At 45.4% G+C, this 15,957-nt stretch overlaps 1 protein-coding gene across 1 annotated transcript in view; it reads right to left on the bottom strand.

Annotated features, from left to right (window-relative positions):
• LOC121838736 (DNA (cytosine-5)-methyltransferase 3A-like) overlaps nt 1–15,957 on the bottom strand; it is a 63,239-nt gene that overhangs the window by 15,757 nt on the left and 31,525 nt on the right. Inside the window, exons 6-11 of the mRNA XM_042321296.1 lie at nt 14,000–14,206; nt 13,192–13,350; nt 10,622–10,735; nt 6,697–6,856; nt 6,466–6,612; nt 186–230 (exon numbers count right to left, since the gene is read on the bottom strand). Coding sequence (XP_042177230.1) covers nt 186–230; nt 6,466–6,612; nt 6,697–6,856; nt 10,622–10,735; nt 13,192–13,350; nt 14,000–14,206 — 832 coding nt within the window. The remainder of the gene's footprint in view (nt 1–185; nt 231–6,465; nt 6,613–6,696; nt 6,857–10,621; nt 10,736–13,191; nt 13,351–13,999; nt 14,207–15,957) is intronic.

The following is a 15,957-nucleotide window of genomic DNA, read 5'->3' as shown; positions in this document are numbered from 1 at the left end:
GATACAGTAGAACTATAGTAGAGATAGAACAACAATGGAGATAGTAGAACTATAGTAGAGACAGTAGAACTAGAGCATATACAGTAGAACTACAGTAGAGATAGTAGAACTAGAGTAGAGACAGTAGAACTATAGTAGAACTAGGATGGAGATTGTAGAACTTCAGTAGAGATAGAGATGTTTACCTTCCATGTTCCTGGTCTTCTGTCTGATCTCTTGGATGAGTCTCTCTGAAACACAACAAAATCTTATGCCGAGTGTACACTACACAACTTTCAAAATCCTAACATCGCTGTGCCTCTCACTGTCTTGCCTGTCGTTTTTTTGTCTTGTCAGTGTAGTGTTGCTCACACTAAACGATCTGGCACAGACGGGGTCACACATTACAAGATTCTTCACTTGATTCTCCATACCACCACGATGCCTTGCGAAAACAATGATGTGATGATGTTATAAGATTATTAGCGTAGCTACAATGAGCTGTGGCTCAAAGCAGCCTTATAAACGTTTTCAGTCAGACATTCACAATTGCCATACAGAGGTGACATTTTTTAATTGAATAACGTTACTTGTGAACTTCAGAGCTGTAATGATTTGACACTTTGGCTTTGGTTAAAGGCAAGTAAAAACGCATACTTGTCACACCTTGACCATAGTTTGCTTTGTATGTTTCTATGTTTTGGTTGGTCAGGGTGTGATCTGAGTGGGCATTCTATGTTGGATGTCTTGTTTGTCTATTTCTATGTCTGGCCTGATATGGTTCTCAATCAGAGGCAGGTGTTAGTCATTGTCTCTGATTCGGGAACCATATTTAGGTAGCCTGGGTTTCACTGTGTGTTTGTGGGTGATTGTTCCTGTCTCTGTGTTTGCACCAGAAAGGACTGTTTAGGTTTTCACTTTTCTTGTTTTGTTTAGTCTGTTCATGTATAGTCGTCTTTATTAAAAACATGAATAACCACCACGCTGCATTTTGGTCCGCCTCTCCTTCAGATGAAGAAAACCATTACAGAATCACCCACCACAACAGGACCAAGCGGCGTGGTAACGGGCAACAGCAGGAGAGGCAGCAATTTCTGGACTATACTACTTGGGAGGAAATAGACAGGTGGGCGGTCGACCCAGGGAGAGTGCCGGAGCCCGCCTGGGATTCGATGGAGCAGTGCGCGGAAGGTTATAGGAGAATGAGGTTGGCGAAGCAAGCACGGCTGCGCGGATGGAAGCCCGAGAGTCAGCCCCAAAAATTTCTTGGGGGGAGGCACAGGGGGAGTGTGGCAGTGTCAGGAGTCAGACCTGAGCCAACTCCCCCCGTTTATCGTGAGGAGCCAAGGAGGAGCTCAGAACCAGAGCTGGTGTTGGAGGTGAGCGAAGCAGAGACTGTGAAGGAGTTAATGGGGAAATTGGAGGAGAGAGATATGAGGGAGTTGCTGGTTTGGTGCATGAGGCACGACATTCGCCCGACGGAGCGTGTCAGGGATTTAATGGCACCTGGGTCAGCTCTCCATACTCATCCTGAGGTGCGTGCTAGGGGTCTGGTGAAGTCTGTGCCAGCCTCACGCACCAGGCCTCCTGTGCATCTCCCTAGCCTTGCACGTCCTGTGCCATCTCAGCACTACAGTGCTCCTAGCAGTGCTAACCGTGGTGGGTGTGGTGCTGGTCAGGCACCGTGTTATGCGGTGGTTCGCACGGTGTCCCCAGTACGCGTGCTTAGCCCGGTGCGCTACATCCCAGCTTCCCACATCTGCCGGGCTAGGGTGAAGATCCAGCCAGGGCGGTTGGTGCCAGCCCTGCTCTCAAGATCTCCAGTACGCCTTCACGGTCCGGTCCATCCAGTGCCACCTCCACACACCAGCCCTCCGTGTCCTCGGCCCAGTACCACCAGTGCCAGCACCACGCATCAGGCCTACAGTGCGTCCCGCCTGTCCAGCGCTGCCGGGGCCTTCCTCCTCTCCAGTGCTGCCGGAGTCTCCCGCCTGTCCGGCGCTGCAGCCGGAGTCTCCCGCCTGTTCGGCGCTACCAGAGCTCCCGCACCTCATTCCAGAGGCACCAGAGCTACTCAGTCCAGCGCTGCCAGAGCCTTCCTCTCCAGCGTTGCCGGAGCTTCCCGTCTGCCCAGTGCCATCTGAGCCACCCGTCTGCCCAGTGCCATCTGAGCCACCCGTCTGCCCAGCGCCGCCTGAGCCACCCGTCTGCCCAGCGCCGCCTGAGCCACCCGTCTGCCCAGCGCCGCCTGAACCACCCGTCTGCCCAGAGCCGCCTGAGCCACCCATCTGCCCAGCGCCGCCTGAGCCGCCAGTCTGCCCAGCGCCGCCAGTGCCGCCAGTCTGCCCAGTGCCGCCAGTCTGCCCAGCGCCGCCAGTGCCGCCAGTCTGCCCGGCGCCGCCAGTGCCGCCAGTCTGCCAGGGGCCGCCAGTGCCGCCAGTCTGCCAGGGGCCGCCAGTGCCGCCAGTCAGCCAGGGGCCGCCAGTGCCGCCAGTCAGCCAGGGGCCGCCAGGGGCCGCCAGTCAGCCAGGGGCCGCCAGTCAGCCAGGGGCCGCCAGTCAGCCAGGGGCCGCCAGTGCCGCCAATGTACAAAACACAGAAAACTAAAAGCTGAAATATTTACTACAAAAAAAAGCCTCCTGAGTAAAAGCAAACCCCTCAGGTTCTCTGGACATGCCTCTTGATCCTCCCCCTCAGGTTCTCTGGACATGCCTCTTGGTCCCCCTCAGGTTCTCTGGCAGCAATTCCAGATAGTGGAGGCCTCTACATGCCTCTTGGTCCTAGACCTTGTGGTAGTTAAAAGGCCAGAGGACCTGAATGACCTACTGGGTACATAACTTAAAAGCATGTCTGACATGTATTGGGGCGCACAATCGTGGATTGATATGAAAACCAATAGAATAATCTTAAAATGAATTGTTAAACTCACAGGCAGCCAGTGCAGAGAACTTAAAACCGATGTAATGTGTGCTCACTGTTCTGTGTTCCTGATCAGTACTCATGCTGCAGCATTCAAATCAAATCACATTTTATTTGTCACATACACATAGTTAGCAGATGTTAATGCGAGTGTAGCGAAATGCTTGTACAATGCAGTAAAAACCAATGAGTAATCTAACCTAACAATTTCACAACAACTACCTTACACACATAAGTGTAAAGGGATAAAGAATATGTACATAAAGATATATGAATGACTGATGGTACAGAACGGCATAGGCAAGATGCAGTAGATGGTATAGAGTACAGTATATACATATGAGATGAGTAATGTAGGGTATATAAACATAAAGTGGCATTGTTTAACTTCTTGGTGACAGGGGGCCAGTATTGAGTAGATTGGATGAATAAGGTGCCCAGAGTAAACTGCCTGCTACTCTGTCACAGATGCTAATATATGCATATTATTATTAGTATTGGATAGAAAACACTCTGAAGTTTCTAAAACTGTTTGAATGATGTCTGTGAGTATAACAGAACTCATATGGCAGGTGAAAACCTGAGAAAAATCCAACCAGGAATTGTTTGTAGTTTGTAGTTTTTCAACTCTTTGCCATTCCAATATACAGTGTAAATGGGGTCATATTGCACTTCTTAAGGCTTCCACTAGATGTCAACAGTCTTTAGAACGTTGATGAATGATGAACACAGTACTACGACCCTTGGTAATAACCAGGTTCAAAGTATGGCTGTGGTTATGGGTGGGCCCAGTAGAAAGCCCCTTGGTAATAACCAGGTCCAGAACATGGCTGTGGTTATGGGTGGGCCCAGTAGAAAGCCCCTTGGTAATAACAAGGTCCAGAGTATGGCTGTGGTTATGGGTGGGCCCAGTAGAATGCTGTTTGGTAATAACCAGGTCTAGAACATGGCTGTGGCTATAGGTGGGCCCAGTAGAAAGCCCCTAGGTAATAACCAGGTCCAGAGTATGGCTGTGGTTATGGGTGAGCCCAGTAGAAAGCCCCTTGGTAATAACCAGGTCCAGAACATGGCTGTGGTTATGGGTGGGCCCAGTAGAAAGCCCCTCGGTAATAACCAGGTCCAGAACATGGCTCTGGTTATAGGTGGGCCCAGTAGAAAGCCCCTAGGTAATAACCAAGTCCAGAACATGGCTGTGGTTATAGGTGGGCCCAGTAGAAAGCCCCTTGGTAATAACCAGGTCCAGAGTATGGCTGTGGTTATGGGTGGGCCCAGTAGAAAGCCCTTTGGTAATAACCAGGTCCAGAACATGGCTCTGGTTATAGGTGGGCCCAGTAGAAAGCCCCTTGGTAATAACCAGGTCCAGAGTATGGCTGTGGTTATGGGTGGGCCCAGTAGAAAGCCCTTTGGTAATAACCAGGTCCAGAACATGGCTCTGGTTATAGGTGGGCCCAGTAGAAAGCCCCTTGGTAATAACCAGGTCCAGAGTATGGCTGTGGTTATGGGTGGGCCCAGTAGAAAGCCCCTTGGTAATAACCAGGTCTAGAACATGGCTGTGGTTGTGGGTGGGCCCAGTAACATGTTGGATAAAGTCCATAGAGCTCAAAAGATTCATAAATTCAATGGTCTTGGAGTCAGTCTCTTTGTCAACATGAATTAAAATCTCCCAACACAATGATTTTATCATAGTTCTCAAGGACAATAGACAATTGTCACGTTCTGACCTTTATTTCCTTTGTTTTGTCTTTATTTAGTATGATCAGGGCGTGAGTTGGGGTGGGCAGTCTATGTGTGTTTTTCTATGTTGGGGTTTTGAGTTCAGCCTAGTATGATTCTCAATCAGAGGCAGGTGTCGTTAGTTGTCTCTGATTGAGAATCATACTTAGGTAGCCTGGGTTTCACTTTTGGCTTGGCGGTGTTTGTTTTCCGTGTGTGTGTTTGTTGCCACACGGTACTGTTTCGGTTTTGTTCGTTTCACGTTTATTGTTTTGTGGTGTTCAGTTTATGTCTTTAAATAAACGTTATGGACACTTACCACGCTGCGCATTGGTCCTCCGATCCATCTCGCTTCTCCTCCTCAGAAGAGGAGGAGGAATGCCGTTACAACAATAGTTTAGATAAATTAGAAAAGCAAGAGGGGCAGTGCTGTGGTGGTCTACAGAGGGTTATGGCTAGCACTGGTGGCTCACATTTAAACAGTATAGCATGATGCTCAAAAGGCCCAAAGTCGCAAAATGAAATGGCCTTACAGCTGAGAGCATTAGTGTAAATAGAGGATGTCCCTCCACCCTTTTCCCCTTTTCTGATGAGAAACATCCAATCAACTTCATGCACAGTAATGAGGTAATTCCTTAGAAAGGTTTTACTAGTGATTGCTCTAACATTTAAAATAACCATATTCAATGCGTGTGGGCCACTCTGCCCCTGGGGCATCTTTCTCAAGGTAACCAATGGAATAGAAAACCAAGTGATTAACGTTCCAACCATGTTTTCTAACAAGTCTCCAGTCTATCAGTAGCAGATAACAGTTTGTATGAACTCACTAGAAGACAAAGTTAAATGAACATAAATTAGGTCACTCACAATAACCATAGCGCCATTTCTACAGTTGATATGCTGTCTAAGTTCTCTGTTGGTTTTTCTGACAGGGAGGACTGGAGCCCTACGAGACCCTGTCTGTCAGTCTCTAAAACAGGTTGATGTTGCTGGAACTGGAGCCCTACGAGACCCTGTCTGTCAGTCTCTAAATCAGGTTGATGTTGCTGGGACTGGAGCCCTACGAGACCCTGTCTGTCAGTCTCTAAAACAGGTTGATGTTGCTGGGACTGGAGCCCTACGAGACCCTGTCTGTCAGTCTCTAAATCAGGTTGATGTTGCTGGGACTGGGGCCCTACGAGACCCTGTCTGTCAGTCTCTAAAACAGGTTGATGTTGCTGAGACTGGAGCCCTACGAGACCGTCTGTCAGTCTCTAAAACAGGTTGATGTTGCTGGGACTGGAGCCCTACGAGACCCTATCTGTCAGTCTCTAAAACAGGTTGATGTTGCTGGGACTGGAGCCCTACGAGACCCTGTCTGTCAGTCTCTAAAACAGGTTGATGTTGCTGAGACTGGTGCCCTACAAGACCCTGTCTGTCAGTCTCTAAAACAGGTTGATGTTGCTGGGACTGGAGCCCTACGAGACCCTGTCTGTCAGTCTCTAAAACAGGTTGATGTTGCTGGGACTGGAGCCCTACGAGACCCTGTCTGTCAGTCTCTAAAACAGGTTGATGTTGCTGAGACTGGTGCCCTACAAGACCCTGTCTGTCAGTCTCTAAAACAGGTTGATGTTGCTGGGACTGGAGCCCTACGAGACCCTGTCTGTCAGTCTCTAAAACAGGTTGATGTTGCTGAGACTGGAGCACTAGTATGGGCTAGTTGATCTGGACATTTCAAGTTATAAATATCTCTCTACGGTCTGTAATGACTGACATGACAAGAGGAACTGATGAGGCAGTATCCACCTAGTGCATTCTACTATTACAACTTTAAAGAGTCGGACTGAGTAGAGACTTTAGCATGTGTGTGTTTACCTCTAGTCCCCTCATCGATGACCTCTCTGATCTTGGGTTTCTCAGCAACGTTCTTGCGGGGCCTCTTGGTCGGAGGGGGCGGGGTGTAAGCTTCCTCTGGCTCCACCCACATCTCAGGATACACGTCCTTATATGGGTGTCTCTCCTCTGGGGGGAGGGTCAAACAACAGGAAACACTTACTTATGTGTGTGTGTGTGTGTGTGTGTGTGTTTGTTTGCGTGTATGTGTACCATCAGGGGGGTCCAGACTCTGAGGTCCGCTGGGCAGGAAGCCTGTCATGGCCCATTCTATCAACTTCCTGTTCTGCTTCTGTAGCTCCGCCCCCCCACCCTCTGCATCATCACCACCATCACAAGAGGGGAGAGGCCTGCCGGCACGCTTGCTCGCCACCTAAACACACACACACACACACACACACACACACACACAGTAAAAATTGACAACAGGGTTTCAGCATGCTTATAGGAAGGACATTCAACAAGCACAGCACTTACACAAATTACTGAAGACTGGCTGAGAGAAATTGATTATAAAAACAATGTGGGGGCTGTTTTGTTAGAATTCAGTGTGGCTTTTGACATTATTGATCATTGTCTGCTGCTGGAAAAACGTATGAGTTATGGCTTTACACCCCCTGCTATATTGTGGATAAAGAGTTACCTGTCTAACAGTACACAGATGGTGTTCCTTAATGGAAGCCTCTCCAACATAATCCAGGTAGAATCAGGAATTCACAGGGCAGCTGTCAAGACCCATTACTTTTTTCAATCTTTACTAATGACATGCCACTGACTCTGAGTAAAGCCAGTCTGTCTATGTATGTGGATGACTCAACACGTCAGCTATTACTGTGAGTGAAATCACTGAAACACTTAACAAAGTGCTGCAATCAGGGAAAAGTATTTCTTGCTACTCATTCTGAAACTGACTGCAGCTCCTTGTTAAGTTTTGCAGTGGGAAGTCGTTAGTACCAATTGGTCCTGAACAGGGCAGCATGGCTGGCCCTTAAATGTAGACGAAGAATCAGCATGGCTATCTCTTCTGCTGGAGGAGAGATTGACTTCATCACTGTTTGGCTTCATGAGAGGTATTGGCATGTTGAAAGCACCGAGCTGTCTGTTTAAACTACTAGCACAGACCTCAGACACCCATGACTAATCCACAACACATTTCACCAGAGGTCTCTTCACAATGTAACAAGTGCAATGTAACAAGAATATTTAGACTTAGGGATGCCACCCATTAGATAAAATACCGAACAGTTCCATATTTCACTGATATAATAAATGTTTTGTTTTCGAAATGATAGTTTGAGGATTCGACCATATTAATGACCAAAGGCGCGTATTTCTGTGTGTTATCATGTTATAATTAAGTCTATGATTTGATAGAGCAGTCTGACTGAGCAATGGTAGGCAGCAGCAGGCTCGTGAGCATTCATTCAAACAGCACTTTTGTGCGTTTTGCCAGCAGCTCTTCACAAGCACAGCGCTGTTTATGACTTCAAGCCTAACAGCTGGTGTAACCAATGTGAAATGGCTAGCTAGTTAGCTGGGTGTGCGCTAATAGCGTTTCAAACGTCACTCGCTCTGAGACTTGGAGTAGTTATTCCTCTGCAAGGGCCGCGGCTTTTGTGGAGCGATGGGTAACGCTGCTTCGATGGTGGCTGTTGTCGATGTGTTGCTGGTTCGAGCCCAGGTAGCGGTGAGGAGAGGGACGGAAGCTATGCTGTTACACTGGCAATACTATAGTGCCTTTAAGAACATCCAATAGTCAAAGGTATATGAAATACAAATGGTATAGAGAGAAATAGTCCTATAAATACTATATTAACTACAACCTAAAACCTCTTACCTTGGAATATTGAAGTCTCATGTTAAAAGGAACCACCAACTTTCATATGTTCTCATGTTCTGAGCAAGGAACTCAAATGTTAGCTTTTTTACATAGCACATATTGCACTTTTACTTCTCCAACACTTTGTTTTTGCATTATTTAAACCAAATTTAACATGTTTCATTATTTATTTGAGGCTAAATTGATTTTTATTGGCGTATTATATTAAGTTAAAATAAGTGTTCATTCAGTATTGTTATAATTGTCATTATTACAAATAAAAAAATTAAAAATCGTCAGATTAATCTGTATCGGCTTTTTGTGGTCCTCCAATAATAATCAGTATCGGTATCGGCGTTGAAAAATCATAATCGGTCTAACTCTAATCTAGACCCCTACAAATCAGCCGGGCTAGACAATCTGGACCCTCTCTTTCTAAAATGATCTGCCAAAATTGTAGCAACCCCTATTACTAGCATGTTCAACCTCTCTTTTGTATCGTCTGAGATTCCCAAAGATTGGAAAGCTGCCGCGGTCAAAGGGGGTGACACTCTAGACCCAAACTGCTACAGACCTATATCTATCCTACCCTGCCTTTCTAAGGTCTTTGAAAGCCAAGTTAGCAAACAGATTACCGACCACTTCGAATCCCACCATACCTTCTCCGCTTGGCAATCTGGTTTCAGAGCTGGTCATGGGTGCACCTCAGCCACGCTCAAGATTCTAAACGACATCATAACCCCCATCGATAAGCGACATTACTGTGCAGCCGTATTCATCGATCTGGCCAAGGCTTTCGACTCTGTCAATCACCACATTCTTATTGGCAGACTTGACAGCCTTGGTTTCTCAAATGACTGCCTCGGCTGGTTTACCAACTACTTCTCAGTTCAGTGTGTCAAATCGGAGGGCCTGTTATCCAGACCTCTGGCAGTCTCTATGGGGGTGCCACATGGTTCAATCTTCGGGCCGACTCTCTTCTCTGTATACATTAATGATGTTGCTCTTGCTAGTGGTGATTCTTTGGTATACCTCTACGGAGACGACACCATTCTGTATACTTCTGGCCCCTCTTTGGACACTGTGTTAACTAACCTCTAGACGAGCTTCAATGCCATACAACTCTCCTTCCGTGGCCTCCAACTGCTCTTAAATACAAGTAAAACTAAATGCATGCTCTTCAACAGATCTCTGCCCGCACCTGTCCGCCCGTCCAGCATCACTACTCTGGACGGTTCTGACTTACAATATGAGGACAACTACAAATACCTAGGTGTCTGGTTAGACTGTAAACTCTCTTTACAGACTCACATTAAGCATCTCCAATCCAAAATTAAATCTAGAATCGGCTTCCTATATCGCAACAAACTTACCCTTGTAAAACGGACCATCCTACCGATCCTCGACTTCGGTGATGTCATCTATAAAACAGCCTCCAACACTCTACTCAACAAACTGGATGCAGTCTATCACAGTGCCATCCGTTTTGTCACCAAAGCCCCATACACTACCCACCATTGCGACCTGTACTCACTCGTTGGTTGGCCCCTGCTTCATACTCGTCGCCAAACCCACTGGCTACAGGTTATCTACAAGTCTCTGCTAGGTAAATCCCCGCCTTATCTCAGCTCACTGGTCACCATAGCAGCACCCTCTCGTAGCACGCGCTCCAGCAGGTATATCTCTCTGGTCACCCCCAAAGCCAATTCCTCCTATGGTCGTCTTTCCTTCCAGTTCTCTGCTGCCAATGACTGGAACGAACTACAACAATCTCTGTAGCTGGAGACTCATATCTCCCTCACTAGCTTTAAGCACCAGCTGTCAGAGCAGCTTACAGATCACTGCACCTGTACATAGCACATCTGTAAACAGCCCATCTATCTACCTCATCCTCATCCTCAAACTGTATTTATTTATCTATCTTGTTCCTTTGCACCAGAGTATCTCTACTTGCACATTCATCTTCTGCCCATCTACCATTCCAGTGTTTAATTGCTATATTGTAATTACTTCGCCACCATGGCCTATTTATTGCCTTAAGTCCCTTATTTGACCTAATTTGCACTCACTGTTTATAGACTTTTTGTTTTCTTTTGTTCTACTGTATTATTGACTATGTTTAGTTTATTCCATGTGTAACTCTATGTTGTTGTATGTGTCGAATTGCTTTGTTTTATCTTGGCCAGGTCGCAGTTGCAAATGAGAACTCTCAACTGGCCTACCTGGTTAAATAAAGGTGAAAAAAAAAATAATAATAAAGTTTTAAAAAATGTATGTCTATGAATGTGTGTGTGAGTGCGTGTTTGCATGTGTGTGTACCTGTACCTGTAGTGCCTCATATATGGCCCTCCTGTACATGGGCTGTTTGTTGTAGGTGGGCTGGTGGAAGGCTGAGGAGAAGGAGCTCAGCGGCATCAACTTCTCTACACACACCTGGAGGGAGAAAGAGATGGAGAGATAGTTGGAGTGAGGGAGGGATGTTTACAGTATTATAACACTCCTGGAGAGAGAGATGGGTGTTTACAGTATTATAACACCCCTGGAGAGAGAGATGGGTGTTTACAGTATTATAACACCCCTGGAGAGAGACGGGTCTTTACAGTATTATAACACCCCTGGAGAGAGACGGGTCTTTACAGTATTATAACACCCCTGGAGAGAGAGATGGGTGTTTACAGTATTATAACACTCCTGGAGAGAGAGATGGGTGTTTACAGTATTATAACACCCCTGGAGAGAGATGGGTGTTTACAGTATTATAACACCCCTGGAGAGAGAGATGGGTGTTTACAGTATTATAACACTCCTGGAGAGAGAGATGGGTGTTTACAGTATTATAACACCCCTGGAGAGAGAGATGGATGTTTACAGTATTATAACACCCCTGGAGAGAGAGATGGGTGTTTACAGTATTATAACACCCCTGGAGAGAGAGATGGATGTTTACAGTATTATAACACCCCTGGAGAGAGAGATGGGTGTTTACAGTATTATAACACTCCTGGAGAGAGAGATGGGTGTTTACAGTATTATAACACCCCTGGAGAGAGAGATGGGTGTTTACAGTATTATAACACCCCTGGAGAGAGAGATGGGTGTTTACAGTATTATAACACCCCTGGAGAGAGAGATGGATGTTTACAGTATTATAACACCCCTGGAGAGAGAGATGGGTGTTTACAGTATTATAACACCCCTGGAGAGAGAGATGGGTGTTTACAGTATTATAACACTCCTGGAGAGAGAGATGGGTTTTACAGTATTATAACACTCCTGGAGAGAGAGATGGGTGTTTACAGTATTATAACACCCCTGGAGAGAGAGATGGGTGTTTACAGTATTATAACACCCCTGAGAGAGAGATGGGTGTTTACAGTATTATAACACCCCTGGAGAGAGAGATGGGTGTTTACAGTATTATAACACCCCTGGAGAGAGAGATGGATGTTTACAGTATTATAACACCCCTGAGAGAGAGATGGGTGTTTACAGTATTATAACACCCCTGGAGAGAGAGATGGGTGTTTACAGTATTATAACACTCCTGGAGAGAGAGATGGGTTTTACAGTATTATAACACTCCTGGAGAGAGAATGGGTGTTTACAGTATTATAACACCCCTGGAGAGAGAGATGGGTGTTGACAGTATTATAACACCCCTGGAGAGAGAGATGGGTGTTTACAGTATTATAACACCCCTGGAGAGAGAGATGGGTGTTTACAGTATTATAACACCCCTGGAGAGAGAGATGGGTGTTTACAGTATTATAACACCTCTGTTGAGAGAGAGATGGGTGTTTACAGTATTATAACACCCCTGGAGAGAGAGATGGGTGTTTACAGTATTATAACACCCCTGAGAGAGAGATGGGTGTTTACAGTATTATAACACCCTGGAGAGAGAGGTGGGTTTACAGTATTATAACACTCCTGGAGTGAGAGAAGGGTGTTTACAGTATTATGGAGAGAGAGATGGGTGTTTACAGTATTATAACACCCCTGTTGAGAGAGAGATGGGTGTTTACAGTATTATAACACCCCTGGAGAGAGAGATGGGTGTTTACAGTATTATAACACCCCTGGAGAGAGAGATGGGTGTTGACAGTATTATAACACCCCTGGAGAGAGAGATGGGTGTTTACAGTATTATAACACCCCTGGAGAGAGAGATGGGTGTTTACAGTATTATAACACCCCTGGAGAGAGAGATGGGTGTTTACAGTATTATAACACCTCTGTTGAGAGAGACGGTTGGTTTACAGTATTATAACACTCCTGGAGTGAGAGAAGGGTGTTGTCTTGTAACACTCTTCTTTACTTCCTGGGGGATTCTAATTGAAGGTTCTATGGAAGGTTATGAGGGCTCTGAGTGAGGGTTAAAAAAAATGGAAAGTTCTGAGGGTTCAAAATAATTGAAAGTTCTGAGGGTTCCAAATAATTAAAAGTTCTGAGGGTTCTAAATAATTAAAAGTTCTGAGGGTTCAAAATAATTGAAAGTTCTGAGGGTTCCAAATAATTAAAAGTTCTTGAGGGTTCTAAATAATTGAATGTTCTGTAGGTTCTAGGTGAAAGATCTAACTGAAGCTGTCTGAGGGTTCTAACAAGGCATAATGCTATGCTAGGCTATCGATAAACTTACATAAATGCTTGTCTAGCTTTGGCTGTAAAGCATATTTTGAAAATCTGAGATGACAGGGTGATTTACAAAAGGCTGAGCTGTGTCTCAATATATTTCATTTGTGATTTTCATGAATAGGAATATTTTCTAGGGATATTTATGTCCGTTGCGTTATGCTAATTAGTGTCAGGCGATGATTACACTCCCGGATCCGGGATGGGGAGTCACAAGAATAAGGGTTACACTTGTGTTTCTGATTGTTCTAACTCACCACAGAGAACTTCCCGTCTCCGAACCACATGACCCAGCGTGTTCCCTCTGCTGCACGGCTCCTCCCACTCATCACCCAGGAGACGATGCGCCCAGGCCACCAGGAGAACCCACGCAGCTTCCCGAACACCAGACAGCCCAAACCAAACCCTCTACCATCCTATCATAAACACATGGTATACATTATAACACCAGACAGACCAAACCCTCTACCATCTATTATAAACACATGGTATACATTATAACACCAGACAGACCAAACCCTCTACCATCCTATTATAAACACGTGGTATACATTATAACACCAGACAGACCAAACCCTCTACCATCCTATTATAAACACATGGTATACATTATAACACCAGACAGACCAAACCCTCTACCATCTATTATAAACACATGGTATACATTATAACACCAGACAGACCAAACCTCCTACCATCCTATTATAAACACATGGTATACATTATAACACCAGACAGACCAAACCCTCTACCATCCTATTATAAACACATGGTATACATTATAACACCAGACAGACCAAACCTCCTACCATCTATTATAAACACATGGTATACATTATAACACCAGACAGACCAAACCTCCTACCATCCTATTATAAACACATGGTATACATTATAACACCAGACAGACCAAACCTCCTACCATCCTATTATAAACACATGGTATACATTATAACACCAGACAGACCAAACCTCCAACCATCCTAGGTCGTCATTGTAAATAAGAATTTGTTCTTAAGTGACTTGCCTAGTTAAATAAAGGTTACAATTTTTTTATACAATTACCTTGTACTCTGAATCTCTGGGTGTGGCCCGGTGGCCCCTGGCAACAGGCTCTGGCGTCATGGCGATGGTGGGAGAGGCGGGGTCAGTGTGTTGCTGGGGTGTGGGAGTGGCTAAACTGGCTACTGGCTCCTCCTCCTTCTGAAACTCTGGCTCTGATAGGTTCTCCATCACGCTCATCACATCCTCTTGGTGGGCCCGCATCTCAGCCTGAAGAACACTCATTATGAAAGTCATAAACACCAAGTATACACTGTGTATAAAACATTAAGGAAACTCTTTCCTAGACACAGACTGACCAGGTGAAAGCTATGATCCCTGATTGATGTCACCAGTTAAATCCACTTCAATCAGTGTAGATGAAAGGGAGGAGACAGGTTAAAGAAGGATTTTGAAGCCATGAGTCATTTAAGACATGGATTGTGTATGTGTGCTATTCAGAGGATGAATAGGCAAGACAAGTGCCTTTGAACAGGGTATGGTAGGTGCCAGGCACACTGTTTTGAGTGTGTTAAGAATTGCAACGCTGCTGGGTTTTTCTCGCTCAACAGTTTCCTGTGTGTATCAAGAATGGTCCACCACCCAAAGGACATCCAGCCAACTTGACACAACTTTGGGAATTATTGAAGTCAAAATGGGCCAGCATCCCTGTGGAATGCCTTTGACACCTTGTAGAGTACATGCCTACAAACAATTAAGACTGCTCTGACCACCTTGCCAAAACTATTGTTTGTTAACAAGAAATTTGTGGAGTGGTTGAAAAACAAGTTTTAATGACTCCAACATAAGTGTATGTAAACTTCTGACTTCAACTGTATCAAAGAATTTGCGAGGGCACTAGAACAAGTCTGCAGCACCCGGCCTCACCCTACTAGAATCTGAAGTCAAATGTCTCTGTGAATGGTTTGTCCTCTGACAAATCAACTGTAAATTTCGGTGTTCCTCAAGGTTCCGTTTTGGGACCACTATTGTTTTCACTATATATTTTACCTCTTGGGGATGTTATTCGAAAACATAATGTTAACTTTCACTGCTATGCGGATGACACACAGCTGTACATTTCAATGAAACATGGTGAAGCCCCAAAATTGCCCTTGCTAGAAGCATGTGTTTCAGACATAAGGAAGTGGATGGCTGCAAACTTTCTACTTTTAAACTCGGACAAAACAGAGATGCTTGTTCTAGGTCCCAAGAAACAAAGAGATCTTCTGTTGAATCTGACAATTAATCTTAATGGTTGTACAGTCGTCTCAAATAAAACTGTGAAGGACCTCGGCGTTACTCTGGACCCTGATCTCTCTTTTGAAGAACGTATCAAGAACATTTCAAGGACAGCTTTTTTCCATCTCCGTAGCATTGCAAAAATCAGAAACTTTCTGTCCAAAAATGATGCAGAAAAATTAATCCATGCTTTTGTCACTTCTAGGTTAGACTACTGCAATGCTCTACTTTCCGGCTACCCGGATAAAGCACTAAATAAACTTCAGTTGGTGCTAAATACGGCTGCTAGAATCCTGACTAGAACCAAAAAAGTTGATCATATTACTCCAGTGCTAGCCTCTCTACACTGGCTTCCTGTCAAAGCAAGGGCTGATTTCAAGGTTTTACTGCTAACCTACAAAGCATTACATGGGCTTGCTCCTACCTATCTCTCTGATTTGGTCCTGGCATACATACCTACACGTACGCTACGGTCACAAGACGCAGGCCTCCTAATTGTCCCTAGAATTTCTAAGCAAACAGCTGGAGGCAGGGCTTTCTCCTATCGAGCTCCATTTTTATGGAACGGTCTGCCTACCCATGTCAGAGACGCAAACTCGGTCTCAACCTTTAAGTCCTTACTGAAGACTTATCTCTTCAGTGGGTCATATGATTGAGTGTAGCTGGCCCAGGAGTGGGAAGGTGAACGGAAAGGCTCTGGAGCAACGAACCGCCCTTGCTGTCTCTGCCTAGCCGGTTCC

The sequence above is a fragment of the Oncorhynchus tshawytscha genome, linkage group LG05 (genome assembly GCF_018296145.1).
Source record: "Oncorhynchus tshawytscha isolate Ot180627B linkage group LG05, Otsh_v2.0, whole genome shotgun sequence".
NCBI classification, from domain to species: Eukaryota; Metazoa; Chordata; class Actinopteri; order Salmoniformes; family Salmonidae; genus Oncorhynchus; species Oncorhynchus tshawytscha.
The sequence above is the reverse complement of the archived record's forward strand: the minus strand, read 5'-3'. Positions and strand labels throughout refer to the sequence as shown.